We start from the raw sequence: 17086 nt of genomic DNA, 5'->3' as shown, positions 1-17086 counted from the left end.
AATTTGTAAAATGCATTTCGCTAGCTTAGCTTTTCATTGTTTTGATGATTATTGATAATTTAGTAACATAATAACATATACGAAGTCGAAGTACGACTAATAGGAGTGCTTAATCTGAAATATACTCCGTGAATTGATTGGTGGAGAACTGGAGACCTTTTAGAATCACGGACCTTGATTAAGCTTAGCTTAATAAGTTAATTAAATACATGCAATGCAACTTGATCCATGAGAGCTGCATTTTAGCTAATATGTACTTCTTATGTCATTTTCTTTAGATCAAACTATCCCTAATTTTTTGTTTTTAAGAATTTGTCTGAAAGAACATGTGATTTATGAGTACATCGTACTGTTTACATATATTTGGGCTGGACACTCACATCTTAATTTTATAATTTTAGGTTAGGCCGCATACACCTTCAATTCATAAGTTTGACCAAAAATACATTAATTTTTCAAATGTTTGTTTGATTTATTTATTATTGAATCAGAGCTCGAAAAAACTTTTTATTGCACAACCCCATAATATAGAGGAGCCGAACCTACACCATCTTGTTGAAATTAAATTATTTAATTGTTGTATTCTTAAGAGTAATTAAAATTTCTTTAAAAGTACTATAAATTTAAAAACTGTACTATTTATAAAAGTATATTTCGATTGATTGCCTTTTTAGGGTTGGAAGGAGGAAAGAGGAGGGGGTTATTATTTGATCATTTGACCTACTGTCACTATTATCTACACCTAAATTAGCTTAGGGACGAAAAAAGGTGGACAATCAAGTCTTGATCTTGTCCATACCACGTGTTTAAGCACGCTAATCGTTAAATAAGGAGGCCTAACTACTACTAGGAAATATCTCAAGCTTAAAAATTACTCCCTCCGTCGCAAAAAGAACGACCCATTTGGGTTGATTACTAGTAAAATGTAATTTGTGTACGAAATTTACTTAATTTTGATTGTCATTTATGATCACAAATTGGCAATAAATAGTGTTTTAATTTATACTTTTTAATAAACAGATTATTTTAATTAGTCATCACTAAATTTTATATTCTGAAAAACATTAATATTTTATATAGCGAGATGAACCTAACAAAATCTTACTTACATGTTTTTTTTTTCCTTCTTATGTACGAAGTATGTTACAATTTAGGGCCTGTTCATATTTACTTAATTTCAGTTCAGTTCAGTTCAGTTCAGCTCCAATCAGTTTAGTTCAGTTCAGCTCCAATCAGTTCAGTTCAGTTCAGCTCCAATCAGTTTAGTTCAGTTCAGTTCAGTTTAGTTCAGTTCAGCTCTTAATTTCCTTCTCTCATAAAATATTCATTTCAGCTCAATTCAGTTCAGTTCAGCTCCAATCAGTTCAATTCAGTTTAGCTCCAATCAGTTCAGTTCAGTAAATGTGAACAGGCCCTTAGAGGAATAATGGAACTTATGAGATTATATAAATTGCATACTAAATTTATTTAAAATTGTCTTCCATCAAAAATAAAAATAAAAATAGTCTCACTGAGATTAGTTGCATCATTAATTGTGAAAGCTGAAAATTAGGGATACAAGTCCACTCTGAGTAGAAAGTGAGTTATGACTTTTGAGTACCTAAAACACAATGCAATAATAGGCAAAGAATAATTAGGCAATACTTGAACCCTAATAAGTTATTATGACATTTAACTTCTCTACAAGACCAAGCCACGTGTCCAAGTGACGTAATATCCACAAGTGGCTTCCTTTAATTTGGACACTCTCCAAAGTCCAAACCAAATTTATGTCTTGATCTTCCTCTATATATACACTCTTCAATTCATTACCTTATGAATTCATCTCTCAATTCTATGTATAAATGTTCCCCTCATTTTTCTTATATCAAATATATTATCATCATTCATAGACGGTTTATTAACATTATTAAAATACGTGCATAAGTCATATCATATACTTTATATAAAAATCTAGTACAGTTACATTGTAATTTAACTTGTAACACTACATTATTAATCGTGTTATCATATGGGGGTGGTGGAGGAACAACAATATGTGTACCCTGGTGCGAATTTGGAGCAATGTAAGAGTCGAGTGGCGGTGCCACCACCTCAACCATTCTTCAAGTCTCTACAAGCCTCATTGAAAGAGACTTTCTTTCCCGACGACCCATTGAGGCAGTTCAAGAATAAGCCGAGGTCTAAGAAGTTCATACTAGGGTTGCAATACTTCTTCCCCTTCCTCGAATGGGCTCCGAAGTATAGTTTGGAGTTCTTGAAGTCGGATCTCATTGCCGGGGTCACCATTGCTAGCCTTGCTATCCCTCAAGGGATCAGCTATGCCAAACTTGCTAACTTGCCCCCAGTCCTTGGCCTATGTAAGTACTACATATACAACATAAAATTATACATACTAATTAATATTGAAATATATACATGTTCTTATGTATGCGAGTTTATTATTTCAAATTAAATCATATTTTATATATTGTTTATGTTGCTAGCTTCCTCCTTTCATAATCATACACTACATCATTATCATACATGATCGACCTATATACTGCAAAGATCAGCTAAGGAATTATGAATCTATGATCTTATCATAGGTATAGTATCATTTTGACTTTTGTAGCTTTTACAAATAAAACAAAAGTAAATAAATATGATGCCTTAGCTTATATCTATTCACAAATTACGTACAAATCTATGTCTCACTCCTTGTTTTTACTTATCAAGTGAAATTTCGTTATATTTGAACTTCTAAATTAAAGTAGTGTGTTATCTTAACATCTAATTCTTTGTCATAATTTGATGTGTTGTAATTATTTAAATCTTTTTTTTATTATTTTTTTTTTTATTTTTTTTTTTTTTTTTTTTTGGGTGTGTTTTACTTACACAGATTCTAGCTTTGTTCCACCATTGGTGTACGCGATGATGGGGAGCTCTAGAGACTTGGCCGTGGGTACAGTCGCGGTGGCATCACTATTGACGGGGTCTATGCTAAGCACCGTCGTGAATCCAACCAAGGATCCCAAACTATTCCTTCATCTTGCTTTTACAGCCACCCTTGTTGCTGGAGTCTTCCAAACTTCTTTAGGCCTTTTGAGGTTAGTACAATTATTACTTTCAAATTTAATCACTACTCTAGTACTATATGTTGAGATAGGAGGCTTAAGTAGTTGGCTAGTCTCGATCTCCGACTTTCAAGCCTGAGGCCAAGGGTCGAATCTCACCAAGCACATAGGACGAATTTCCCTATATTATCCCCCTTCTCTAGATGGGCCTTCTTCTTACCATTTTTTTTTTCAAAAAAAACATAGTACTATATGTTTTTTGTGGTGCAAAATTTAATTTTCTCTTATGTTAACAACATACATCCATATGTTTATTTGTCACGCCATTACGCCAATCAACCACATGTACATGTATCCTTTATTGATTCGATAATATAGTTACATTATTTAAAATAGTAAATTATGGTTCAATTTTATGAAGTATGATACACCGTATAATGGTAAAAGTGATCTATAATATATGTACTACGTGTACTAGTTGTCCTTACTTCAAATTAAATATTTATTTTTCCACATGAAATCTTAATTATTTTAGAGGACAAAATAAAAATTGTTTATAATTGGTTCAAAATCTGTAAAGTGGAGAATAGATCTTAACTTTAAGTAGCAACTAGCAAGTGATGACCATTCTTAATAATTTTTCCTCAATTCCCACATTCTGTCATTCTGAGTATGATTGGATAGAGTTTAGATGTATGGATAAATCCATCCAAATTAAACTCATTAAAGTTGGCAACTCAATCAATGACAAAATAAAACAAATTATTTTGGTAATATTTTGTAATTTTGCTGTTGGACCCTTCTTTCCTATTTTGATATTTTATGGAGTATCCTCCTATATTTTAAATAATTCTTGTTTTGGGTTCATTCTCTTCTATATTTAGACATGTCATATGATGAACTTTTTTATAATTGCAACTTTTACGTAAAGCCAAAATTCTTAATTATTATGTCCAAGCAATGAACAAACAGCCACTAATCAATTCTACCTTATTACAATAATCAATTTTTTTAATGTAATAAATTAGACTAATTATGTGATTAATGGATCGATATTCAATAATAATGCAGGTTAGGGTTCATAGTAGATTTTTTATCACATGCAGCAATAGTGGGATTCATGGGAGGAGCAGCAACAGTGGTTTGCTTGCAACAGCTCAAAGGAATATTTGGACTTACTCATTTCACACAATCCACAGATCTCATCGATGTTATGCACTCTGTCTTTTCTCAACAACACCAGGTTTATTTGTCACCCTATAAAATTAACATTACCGAGTATATGCTAAAATAACTTAAATCTTACGTCCAATGCGTTACAATTCAATTTGTCTTTTGGCTTAACATGCCTTATTATTTGGTACTTAAATTTCATCTAATCTCATTTCTAGTTAATTTAAGTTTAATTTGCCGGCCAGTTCAATCCGTAGTTAGTTTCCTCATATTCCAAAAAAAAAAAAAAGAATATATAAGTAATTAAAATAATAAATTAAGGGTCTGTTCTCATTGACTGAATTCAGCTATACTGAACTGAACTGAACTGAATATTTAAGAGAAGGAAATTAGGAGCTGAACTGAACTGAAGTTAACTGAACTCAGCTGAACTGAACTGAACTGAATTTCAACGTAAGAAAACAGACCCTAAGTACATATAGAGCCATCTTTTTTTTTAAAAAAAAAAAAAAAATTTGATCAATTGAATTATTTAAAACCATTATATACTAATATAGTGATGATATTGGTGTCAATGTTTTTGTTGTTTTTGCAGTGGAGATGGGAAAGTGTGGTGTTGGGATGTTGTTTCCTCTTCTTCCTTCTTCTCACTAGACTCTTTGTAAGTGCACCGACGAAGATAATTTTCTAATTGTATCAACTCTTTGTTAACTTTTCTCTTATACAAATGATAGGTAATTTCAATAACTAGCAAAAAAGTAATTTATTTTTTCTACATGAAATTATTATTACACCTTGTATTTTAATTATAATATTATCGTACATGTTTAGTGAAAGCACGATGAGCATCATACACGTGTGCATGTGTAGGAAAGTATAAGGGGTAGTGCTAGAAATCCATACTCGATCGAGGACTAGCTATTTGGGTAGCTAATTAAATAAAATTTAATTTTGCGTTGAGATGATATGTGATACATACAATAAACTTTTTTCATGTATTTTTGAGACAATTTGTTTAATGGAATGCAGAGCAAAAGGAAACCAAAGTTGTTTTGGATATCAGCAATGGCTCCTTTGACTTCGGTTATATTGGGAAGCTTACTTGTTTATTTCACCCATGCTGAAAAACATGGCATCCAAGTGGTAAGCTTCCTCAAATCAACCCCCATATATGCTCATAAATTAAGTCTCATCCCACTTTCTCCAATTTTTTTTTTTGTAAATTAATTCTATAATTTGTTTATTACACGTATCTTTTTTAGAATTATACGAGTACATTATTCATTTAGGGTCTGTTCATATTTACTTAATTTCAGTTCAGTTCAGTTCAGCTCCAATCAGTTCAGTTCAGTTTAGCTCAGCTCCAATTAGTTCAGTTCAGTTCAATTCAGTTCAGCTCCTAATTTCCCTCACTCATAAAATATTCATTTCAATTTAGTTTAGTTCAGTTCAGTTCAGCTCCAATCAGTTTAGTTCAGTTCAGTTCAGCTCCAATCAGTTCAGTTCAGCTCAGTGCAGCTTAGTTCAATAAATGTGAACATGCCCTTAATTTCTTTGAAATCTAGTAAAGAAGTATAGGTTTCTTTCCAAAAAAAAAAATTAAAAAAAATAAAGAAGTATAGGCACATGAGAATATTGGGTTGGATTGGAACAAGGGAGTCCAAACCGCTATGGGCTTACATAGTTAAATGTTAAAAATATCGGCCCATTAATAACTTATTTGTCAAAAAAAAAAAATGTTATTGTTTTTCTTTGAGTTTTTTTAGTTGACACTTTCACCCCTTTTTATTATCACGTTTGCCAACGCATATTTTTAACGATTAATATCTCTATTTATCTAACAATGAAAAATTATAAAATGTGAATATTAATAAAATACACATCGAGATGATTCAAACAAGATCCTACTTGACTATGTTTTTAAATCACAAAAGCAAGTGTTAGATTTCGAAAAAAACTCCTTAATCTGGAGTGTGTACCATTGATCAAATATATAGAGTTTACAACGCTAGGCCTAATCACGTTAGGAATCCTAGATACGATAAACATACAAAATATACATTTAATATATCCTAATCTGCGACAAATATTATCCTAAATATAATATCTATCACACCCCCGCAGTCGTAGCGGGAGGAGGTCGTACGCTAAGACTGGATCTAAATTCCAGAAATAGTTCTCGTGGTAGGCCTTTAGTGAAAATGTCCGCAAACTGATATCTAGTAGGAACAGGTAGAACCCGTACTTCCCCCAAAGCAACCTTTTCTCGAACAAAATAAAACAAATATTATCCTAAATATAATATTTATCAGCAAGTCAAAGTTAGACGGTGTCAACTAAAAAAAACAAAGGAAATAATAAAATATTATTTAGTTTGATGAGTTTATTCATCTTGTGATATTTGCAGATAGGTTATTTGAAGAAGGGTATTAATCCACCATCTTTTGGGGACTTTGTATTCATTTCTCCTTACTTTCCGGTGGCTCTCAAAACCGGCATTATTACCGGTGTCATCGCTATGGCTGTGAGCTTCTATACCTTAACCATCAAAGTTCCATTTTTAATTAACATGAACTTTAGTAAATTTACTTACTGACTAATTAAAATGCAGGAAGGAATTGCAGTAGGAAGAAGCTTTGCTATGTTTAAGAATTACAATATTGATGGTAACAAAGAAATGATTGCCTTTGGTATGATGAACATTTTCGGGTCTTGCACCTCTTGCTACCTTACCACTGGTACGTAGCGTTTGATTTTATTCCATTTGATTTAGGGTATGTTCTATTCATTTGATTTTTACTTATCTAAACTTATCTTATCTAATCTGAAAATGTTTAACCTTATTTTAGTAATAATTTGAGCTTGGGTAACCTTATTAAAACTTATTTTTCCTGAATTGAACTTATTAGACTTGAAATATGTGAAAATAAGGTGAGTTGAACAGGTTTTACTCCCTCTATATCATTATACACAACACCCATATTTGTTCTAGTCCGTTCAATTAGACAATTACTCTAATGTACGTCTTAATACATATTCGTATTATTATTTGTTAAACAACTTTGTTAATCGCGATTAACTAACCACACAAAAATATTGAATAATGCCTAGGTCCATTTTCAAGATCAGCGGTGAACTACAATGCAGGGTGCAAAACAGCAGTTTCAAACATAGTCATGTCAGTGGCAGTGATGATCACATTATTGTTCTTAACACCATTGTTCTATTACACTCCTCTTGTAGTACTTTCATCCATTATCATCTCTGCCATGCTCGGACTAATAGACTATGAGGCAGCCATCCATTTATTGAAGATCGACAAATTCGATTTTGTGGTTTGTATGAGTGCCTACATTGGTGTGGTCTTCGGTAGTGTTGAAACTGGCCTAGTGGTCGCGGTATGTTAATCTGTTAATTTACTCTGTAGTTCTTAACACCTTTAAAGCTATCCACATAGTAAATCACTTCATGCATACTATTTTGTCAATTTTGTCGGGTCAGTTTTGTCTAGTCTAATTAGTCCTTACAACTTGCACGGTCAAAGTATTTCATAAAATTATGTATAATCTTTGGACTAAGGTAGTTGATATTGTGTGATTATGAATAATTTGCAGGTTGCATTTTCTGTGCTAAGGTTGTTATTATTTGTAGCAAGACCAAGAACTTTTGTAATGGGCAATGTGCCAAATTCAATTAGTTATCGAAGCATTGACCAATACCCTACGGCCCAAACTGTGCCTGGGATACTCATACTTGAAATTGGTGCTCCTATATTCTTTGCCAATGCTACTTACTTAAGAGATAGGTAATCTCTAATTAGTAAGCTAATTAAGCTAGATAGAGGAAAACTGGCTAGGGAGTTTTTGTTATAAATGATATTTTCGTGTTTGTTAACAGGATCATAAGGTGGATTGATGAAGAAGAAGATAGGTTGAAATCACTCGGAGAGACCAATTTACATTATGTGATTTTGGATATGAGTGGTAAGTTTCAATTCTACCTACATTTAGGCCCTATTCTGATTGACTGAACTGAGCTGAACTGATTTGAATTTAGTAGAGCTAAACTGAATTTAACTGAATATTTGATGAGAGAAGGAAATTAAGAACTTATTGGAGTTGAACTAAACTGTACTGCATTGAATTGAACTGAAAATAATCTGAAGAGAACAGGCCCTTAGCATAATTAACTAGACTCCAACTAAAATAATTAAGATTTCTCACTTTTGAAATTAGATGTATATTACTACATATATAATATTATAAATAGTTCGAGTTATTGTTATGGATATTGGACTAAATTTTGTGGCAATTGTAGCGGTTGGAAGCATCGATACAAGTGGTATCAACATGTTTGAAGAACTTAAGAAGATTATGGACAGAAGAGATCTCAAGGTATATATACGTATATTTTTCATCAGTACTCAATTTACGTTGATCCTGGCCTTAATTAGATACGTACACTTGAAAAGCAAGAATGGATCCTTATATATTACGTATATAATTTTTCATAATCTCTTTTTATTTCAATAGCTTGTATTGGCAAATCCGGGAGGAGAAGTAATGAAGAAATTACAAAGATCGAAAGTAGTAGAATTGTTAGGAGAAGAATGGATACATTTGACTGTTGGAGAAGCAGTTGGAGCATGCACATACATGTTGCATACATACAAGCCAAAGTCAACCCTGAAATCAATGGGTGATCAATTAGAGACATGCACCAGCAACAATGTTTGAATTTAGCAACTGAAATTTGCAATTATTTGTTGATATATTTCATGTACAATTAGTTGATTACTAGTGCATCAAAATGATGCAATAGTATGTAATTTATAAACCATGAATAGTTTCAAATTTATGTTTATTCCTAAATTGTAGTCATTACAAGTTATTTAGTTGTAATTGTCTTTGAATCATCATCAATTTCTGACAAATACAGTTCATGGATATATATAGAATTATTACGACAAATGTTGTAACTGTTCAATGTTTACTTGACTTAAGTATATTAATATTTGCAATTTGAAGTACTTTGATGCTCAAAATGTAGAATTATACATCCTTCATTTCAAATTAATTAGATGTCATGTTTTGACATTATTCATAAACTCCACTTTGACTTTAAGTTCTCTTAATGTATTTTTCCAAAATATCAAATTTATATATTGATAATTAGAGATATTAACAATTGAATTTGTGCATTGACACATGTGGTAAAGAAAAGTAGGAAGAGTGTATCTAATTAGGAATAGAGGTAGTATATGAAAAGCTAAAAGGTAAAAAAAAAAAAAAATGAAAATGATAATTAATACACATTGTTATACAATACTAAATTAACATGAGTACATTATGAGTAAATGACTAAATGCTTATTTGTAGCCTTAATAAATCATTATTTTTTCTAATTATCAACCATAAAAAAAAAAAAAAAAAAATCCAGTTTCTTTATATTATTGGTCTAAAACTTCTGTCTTTTTTCTTTTTTTTTTTTTTTTTTTTTTTTTTTTTGAGGAAAAGCCTCCAGTTTTTCAAAGTGGCAGTTTCCCAAAATTTAAACAATAAAAAATAAGAAAAAAAAAAATTTCAAAGTGGCAGTGATTAAGTACTCCTCTTCTCTTCTTCACTCTTCAGAGTTGAGAGTACTGTTACTAGGGTTCTTACAAAATTCATTTTATCTCCCATTAAATTTCCAAAATCACAGAAATTTCCGGGTTTCAATCGCAATTTCGTTGAATTAGTCCCATCTGCAAGTGTTTGCCTTTTCAAATTATGGCTCCTCTGAAGAAGAAATCAAAGAAGAAAGATTTGAAGAAATTAAAGAAGAAAACAAAAACAGTGAATGTTGTTCCAATTGAACCCAGACCCATTGAATCTGATTGGTGGGATAGTTTTCTCCACAAAATCTCCTCCTCCCCAGGTAACCAATTTACTCTTTCCATAGTTACTTTATGCTTATTTTCTGTCATGAAATTGCAATTTGTTGATGTATTTTTACCTGGGAATTTGTTAATTTTAGGGATTCCTTTGATTTCTGAATTGCTACTGATTTTATTTTGTAAATATTATTTGAATTTTAGCTGAAAATGTGCATGTTTGTATTTTTTCTTATTGAAGTTGTTGGTGTTATTGTTGTTCTTGTTGTTGATTGTCTATGAAATATTGAAAACTATTTAGCTATAATGAAGGGTAATAGAGTGTCCATTGTACACTCGGGTATTTGATATATTATTTACACCCACAAACATTCTCCTCCGGGTGCTCGTGTTGGAGAATTTGAGAGGGTGTAGAATAGTAGATTTATTCAAGAATCAAGATGTAATATGGAAATGGCACTAGTTGATTGAATTACCAAAATGTTGGTAAAGTGACTAGAAAATTTGTTATTTGGGAATCTTTCAGGTGTGACCATACCTAGTGATGAAGAGGAGGCATTCAAGTTTTTCTTTAGGGTGTCAAAAAAGACTTTTGAGTATATATGCTCACTTGTTAGAGAGGACTTGATATCGAGACCACCCTCGGGGTTGATCAACATTGAGGGGAGGCTCTTAAGTGTTGAGAAACAGGTTGCAATTGCAATGAGGAGGTTGGCTTCTGGTGATTCACAGGTGTCCGTTGGTGCCTCATTTGGGGTTGGTCAGTCCACTGTTTCTCAGGTCACTTGGAGATTTATAGAGTCATTGGAGGTTCGTGCTAAGCACCATATTACGTGGCCTGATCAGGATCGGTTGGAGGAGATCAAATCGAAGTTTCAAAGCCTGTTTGGGTTGCCCAATTGTTGTGGAGCGGTAGATGCTACTCATGTTCTTATGACCCTACCGGCTGTACAAACATCAGATGACTGGTGTGATGAAGCCAATAATTATAGCATGTTGCTTCAGGGAATTGTTGATGATGAAATGCGGTTTCTTGATGTTGTCACTGGTTGGCCTGGGGCAATGTCAGTGTCTAGATTTTTGAAGTGTTCTGGGTTTTATAAGTTGTGCGAAAATGGAGAGCGAGTAAGTAAAAAATTGAGGTTAGATGATGTAGAGATCAGAGAGTACATTGTCGGTGGAGTTTACTACCCTCTTCATCCATGGCTCATGATCCCTTATGACAATCAAGATTCTACCCTCATGAATTCAAAATATAAGGAGGCACATGAGGCTGCAAGGTATTTGGCAGTGAGGGCATTATCATATTTGAAGGGAAGTTGGAGAATTCTTAGCAAGGTCATGTGGAGGCCCGATAAGAGTAAGCTACCCAGCATAATCTTAGCCTGTTGTTTACTCCACAACATTATGATCGATTGTGGTGATAAATTGCTCTCTGATATTGCTATTCCTGGTCACCATGACTTGGGTTATGAAGAGCAATTTTGCAAGCTTGTTGATACCTCAGGGGTTACCATGAGAGATAATTTAGCTACATATTTGCAGCCTAGATAAAGAAGGCACTGATTATTGATTTAAGCATGTTTCCATCTTTGGTTTCCGGCAGTCATTTTAATTCTTGGGGTTGAGGGGTTAGGAAGCCTTCAATGGGGGTTTTTGTAAATTTTGGGATAAGAGATAATTTAGATGAATGCGAGTTGAGTGTCTGCAGTATCTGAAATATTTAAAGCTGTTGTATAACATATGCTGTTTGATTATTTGCTTTTCAATGAGAAAGAACCCTGTTAAATTCTCCAATATTACTGTTCCCTTTTTTTTTTTTTTTTCAAAATTCTATATATACTGATTATTAAAAAATGAAGTGGAACTCACCTGTTAATTCTGTAAGAGCTTGAGTGTACGAGTCTAGAATAATGAGTTGCTTGTAGAAAAATCAGTTAGTACAAGAGCAGAATATGGATAGAAAGCATTTTTTTTTTTGGTTAAAAATCAAATCTAGGCAGCCCCTATCAATTCTGTTAGAAACTTATTTGAATTAATTTATCTTAAATGTATTTATTACCCTAATCTGAACTATCTTCCTAAACTAAGTGGACAGGTGAAAAGAACCAGGAGGTATATCAAGTTCAGACAACAAATAATAAGCGCTATTACAACTAACATAGTTTAAATTAAATAAATTAATTAACAGAAAATTAGATGAATATAAACGCAGCTTAACTAATAATTGTGGAATGGAAGTAACTGTAACATCAACTATCAAGTATAATGGAGCAGTACATTCAACAAACTTCTTTTTTGTTTGTTTTATTTATTGTTCAAAGCTAGTCTGTAGCATTGTTAATAACATTTTACTTCTACTGTCTCAATCTAGTTTGCTCACTTTCCTTATATGTCTATCGAATTTATTTTGTGCAATTCTAAAATTGCCAATGACACTATTTTTGTTTATGGAACTACGGGTGTGACACAAATAATATAAAAGTTTAAAAACCTTAAAGATTGCTGAATATAGCGAAAAATTGCTGCAGCCAGGATCTGAGCATCGTCAGTTGTATATAATTTGATGATTTCTGAGGTAGTTATCAATTTTATTGTTATCATAATCTTGCATATTCATAGAAGTTTTATGAATTTCATGAATTAAATTTTTTATAGGGTTTTAGATTCATTGGAGGAAAGCCCAATAATCAGAGGAGAAGAATAGGAATTTCAGAGCCATTAACTCAATTTTGATGGTTGGGGTTGTTAACCCCACATCCTGGTATATTCTCTTCCTATTTTCAATTTTGTTTTAATTTTTTTTTTTAATTGGAATAATATTGATTTTCCTGCTTTGAATGAACTTTGTCAAAATTTGTGTTAGTGGCTTTTGATATAAATTGCTGACTATTCTAAACAATCTAAAGTAATTATATTAGTTCAAATTAGTAATAGCTCATATTTCCCCCCTTCTCTACATTGCCTATTGAATCAAAGTGATTGTTCATTTGTTCTGTTCTCATGTGTAGCATGCTAAGATTGCTAACATACGGGTATTCTTTATTAGTGTGATACTCATATTATATAACACAAGGGAACAATTATTGGAAAGCACCTGATATGTATCATGTTTTGCCAAAAAGTACTTGTCATGGAGTGTGTATCATTTTGTCCGAAAGCATCTAATATGTATCACAATGCACATATTCTTTATATGAGTAATTGTCAACATTTTGTCAACCTATGGCAATATGATGATGATTACTATCGTCATTTGGCAATTTAGAGTTATATGGTGATCAGTTATCAGTGCTAAGAAGTCATTGGTACCAACTAACTTTTTGATTAGGTCATGACTATATAGTACCAAGACTAAACTATCGACTTCTTCAATTATATAGCCATTCAGGAAAGATTTTTGATGGAATTATGAGGTTGCAAAGGTATGATTGCATTACTAGACTTCCATTTCATTGATTCCTTGACTCTGCATAAACCACATTCTCTCCTTTACACTGTGCTTTGATATTTTCTTATCATTCTTTTTTCGACCCACAATACTTACTCTTGGTTTTTCATTTGCGGTTTTGGATTTCACATATTGATATCCAACAAGTTTCACTTGCTTTTATACTGCTTCAATCTTCCGAGTCAGGCCCAAATAGAGATTTAGTTGTGCAGGTTTGGCCTCTGGTTCAATCTGCTTCAGGATTCAGGAATGACATTTTTAGTAGAATATATCACCTTGCTGAGAGTAACTTGTTTTAAGTGGAGGGATAACCTTGGATCCTCTACTATGCAAGGAAGATTGTAATCTCCTTGTGGTTATATTGCCCATATTACTCCTATTTTTCAGCTGTCAAAGGTTTTGGACTTTTGGTTAGGATTTAGGATTAGTGGTTTACCATGACTCAAGATATGCAAAGCCACACTTAAAATGGATGGTGGCATAAGTTCACTTTACCTCTCTAGGGAAAGGTTAATGCAGAGCAAGATAAATTCAGATAAAGTAGGCAAAGTGCTTATTCTGGCTAGGTTTTAATTTTCTTTTTTTTTTGTTGTCTTTTTTTTTTTTTTTTTTTTTTTTTTTTTTTTTTTTTGTTTTTTAAAATAAAATTTTATTAACTACAAAATAGGAAAATCCTTGTGAGCAGCAATTTTCACATGAAGTACCATATTATTATTGATGTAGCAAACTATGTACAAGCTAGTGATATTAAGACAATAGGAAGAAGACATACATAAGAACTTCAATATTCCATCACAAACCATATCCTTTATTACTAGTATATAACATGTAGAGCTGAACTCTCTTGTCTATGTCTTTATGCTCTCCTAACTCTCCTAGTTGGCCTCCTCCTTCCGAAGGTGTCCATAAACCATTCATGGTACTTGTCAGTGATGTAGATTTTCCCAATTACAAAGCCAACTATGGTCCCACTAATACAACCCAGTGATCTGATGACCCAATCAATTAACTCAGAATCGTCATTGCTCTCGTCAATATTCACTGCTGGCGGTGGCAGTGGCACATCTTCATTTACACACTTCTTGGATAATAAACTTCCACACAACCCGGGGTTTCCTTGGAATGAGGTATCATCAAAGGTATTGAATTGGTTTCCTTGTGGTACTGGGCCCATGAGATGTTCATTATTGGAAATGTTGAACACCTCTAGTGATGTCAATTGTGATAGTGCTGGAGGAATTGCACCAGAGAGTTTGTTAAGAGAAAGATCTAGTGATTCAAGGTCTGTTATGTTGGCTAGAGAGGGTGGAATTCTACCTTCAAGATTATTGTTGGACAAGTTGAGTGCTTGAAGCCCCTTGAGATCCCCAATGACATCCGGTATCCTGCCCGTGAAGCTATTACTTGATAAATCAATGACCCTAAAGACTTTAAGAACCTTTGGGTAAAGAATTTCGTTGCCTTTGTTTGTTATGGTGATTGAGTACTCGAAATTCTGTTCAGAAATTACTAAATCTGTTCCCACCTTAAAGTAGAAAGTAATCAGAGTATTGTATGAACCTGATTGTTCTTCTTTAGAATCTCTCATTGCATGCCAATTTTGAAAGTACCTTGATGGTAAATGACCTGTATGAAGATTGTGGGATAGGTCAATAATGCGCAAGAAGCGGAAACTGAGGTAAGGTTTCGGATACATTATGCCTCCAAAAAATTTATTATGGCTCAGGACAAGAACTTGCAACTTTGGGAGACTTCCTAACCATGATGGAAAAGAATCATTAATTTGATTTCTTCCAACATCAAGTACCTCTAGCATTTTACAGTTTGCAAGTGACCTTGGAAGCTCACCTCCCAATTGATTTTGACTCAAGTTGATCATCTTCAGTTTGCAGTATCTTGAAAATTTTATGGAAATTGTGCCACGGAGATTGTTACCTCGCAGGTTCAGAAGCTGTAGAGATTCACCAAGCTGACCCACGCAATCTGGTATCTGTCCGGTGATGTTGTTGCCAGACAAATCAAGGGAAATTAGAGACTTTGCATTACAAATTTGCCTGGGAATAACTCCAGTCAACAGATTATCTGAGATATCGTAAAACTTCATAGAACCTGGTGGAGAAGGAGCTAGTCCTTGTAACTTATTACCCCTGAAGCAAAACTCCTCCAAATGGGTCCACGGAAGCTCTGCTGTAGGCTTTTCAAAGCCTGTCAAATTATTCTGGGAAAGATCAATTTTAAGGAGATTCTCTTTAGTTGTATTCACCAACCATTGTGGTAAATTACCCTTGATTTTGTTTCCTTTGAGTGATAGTGATTCCAGCTCATTTTGATACTGTAGGAATTGCGGAAAATCGGTCAAGTTGCAAAACTCAAGTTCTAAGAGCTTGAGCTTTGAAAGAGACGAATTGGTCGTAGAACTAGGAAATTTTAGGTTGAGTTGAGATAAAGCTAGATTACGAAGATTCTTTAGATGAAAAAAAATTTCGAATTTGCCAAACAAGTTGTTGTAAGACAAGTCTATAGATTGAAGGTTGGTAAACTGAGAAAACCATTGTGGTATTGGACCCTCTAATTGATTGTTCTCTAGATACAGTTGCCTTAGCTTGGTTAGGTTTGCAAACCATTTTGGAAATGGACCTATTATCTGAGATGATGCAAGATCTAGATAATTAAGTTTTGTAAAGTTTGCAATAAAAGGAGGTATCTCAGTAGCTAGTTTCATCTCAGCAAGGCGTAGGTAACTGAGATTGTGTAGCTTAGACAACTGAGAAAACAAGTCTTGTGGCCTGAATTCGAGATTTGAGAAATCTAAAGCTTCGAGGTTGGTAAGATTTGTGATAGAGAAGGGGACTTCACCTTTGAAGTTATTGCGACTTAAGAGTAAAACGGTAAGTGTTGTCATGTTAGCCAGAGAAGATGGAAGTGATCCTGAGAAATAACAGCCACATAGGTCGAGTTGTTCCAAATGAGCAAGATTTCCAATAGAAGGTGGCACTTCTCCTGAAAAAGCTGTGCCAAACAGATACAGCTCTTTGAGAGGGCTAGTTGATTGGAACTGAGGCAAAAATCCTGATAGATCTCTGTTGCCACTCAGGTAAAGGAATTCAAGTTGTGGCAATTTGAAAAGACTTGTTGGCAGTTCTCCATACAAGTTACAGTATTGGAGGGAAATAGCTTTTATAGAGGTTAGATTTGTGAGGATGATTGGAACTTTAGTAGATAAGTCAACCATATCAAGATAGAGTTTCTGTATACGAGTTAGGTTTCTGAGTAACTTCTCAAGACCCCAACCCTGAAGTTTCAAATTAAGTTGGCTGTTAGCTAAAGAATCACCATTGTTGGAAAGATCAAGGGTATAAAGCTGTGATAATTTTGAGATTTCAGATGGGATTTGGCCGCTAAATGATGAATAGGAGAGATTAAGATTTTGTAGCTTGTTAATTTGGCCGATTTTAGAGGGAATGAGAGAGTAGTTAAAATCATTAAAGGCAAGATTAAGCTCTTTAAGATGAATGAGGCTGAAAAGGGTGCTGT

The 17086-nt window shown here is 33.4% G+C and overlaps 2 protein-coding genes across 2 annotated transcripts; both read left to right on the top strand.

Moving 5' to 3' along the window:
- The first annotated feature begins 1953 nt into the window (after positions 1-1953).
- On the top strand, positions 1954-8965 carry LOC145597222 (sulfate transporter 3.1-like). Its single transcript, XM_081653371.1, has 12 exons — positions 1954-2360; positions 2882-3089; positions 4128-4299; positions 4825-4890; positions 5259-5372; positions 6637-6753; positions 6841-6967; positions 7341-7627; positions 7844-8034; positions 8127-8212; positions 8547-8623; positions 8762-8965. The coding sequence occupies exons 1-12, from the start codon at positions 2012-2014 to the stop codon at positions 8963-8965; spliced, it is 1998 nt and encodes a 665-aa protein (XP_081509497.1). The 5' UTR covers positions 1954-2011.
- A 790-nt stretch (positions 8966-9755) lies between these two features.
- LOC145598711 (protein ANTAGONIST OF LIKE HETEROCHROMATIN PROTEIN 1-like) lies at positions 9756-11890 on the top strand. The gene is made up of 2 exons (XM_081655094.1): positions 9756-10145; positions 10628-11890. Exons 1-2 carry the CDS (start codon positions 9998-10000, stop codon positions 11653-11655), a joined length of 1176 nt encoding a protein of 391 aa, XP_081511220.1. The 5' UTR covers positions 9756-9997; the 3' UTR covers positions 11656-11890.
- The last annotated feature ends 5196 nt before the right edge of the window (positions 11891-17086 follow it).

The sequence above is a fragment of the Chenopodium album genome, chromosome 20 (genome assembly GCF_948465745.1).
Source record: "Chenopodium album chromosome 20, dcCheAlbu1.1, whole genome shotgun sequence".
Taxonomy (NCBI): domain Eukaryota; kingdom Viridiplantae; phylum Streptophyta; class Magnoliopsida; order Caryophyllales; family Amaranthaceae; genus Chenopodium; species Chenopodium album.
This window is presented reverse-complemented; position numbering and strand designations above follow the sequence as displayed.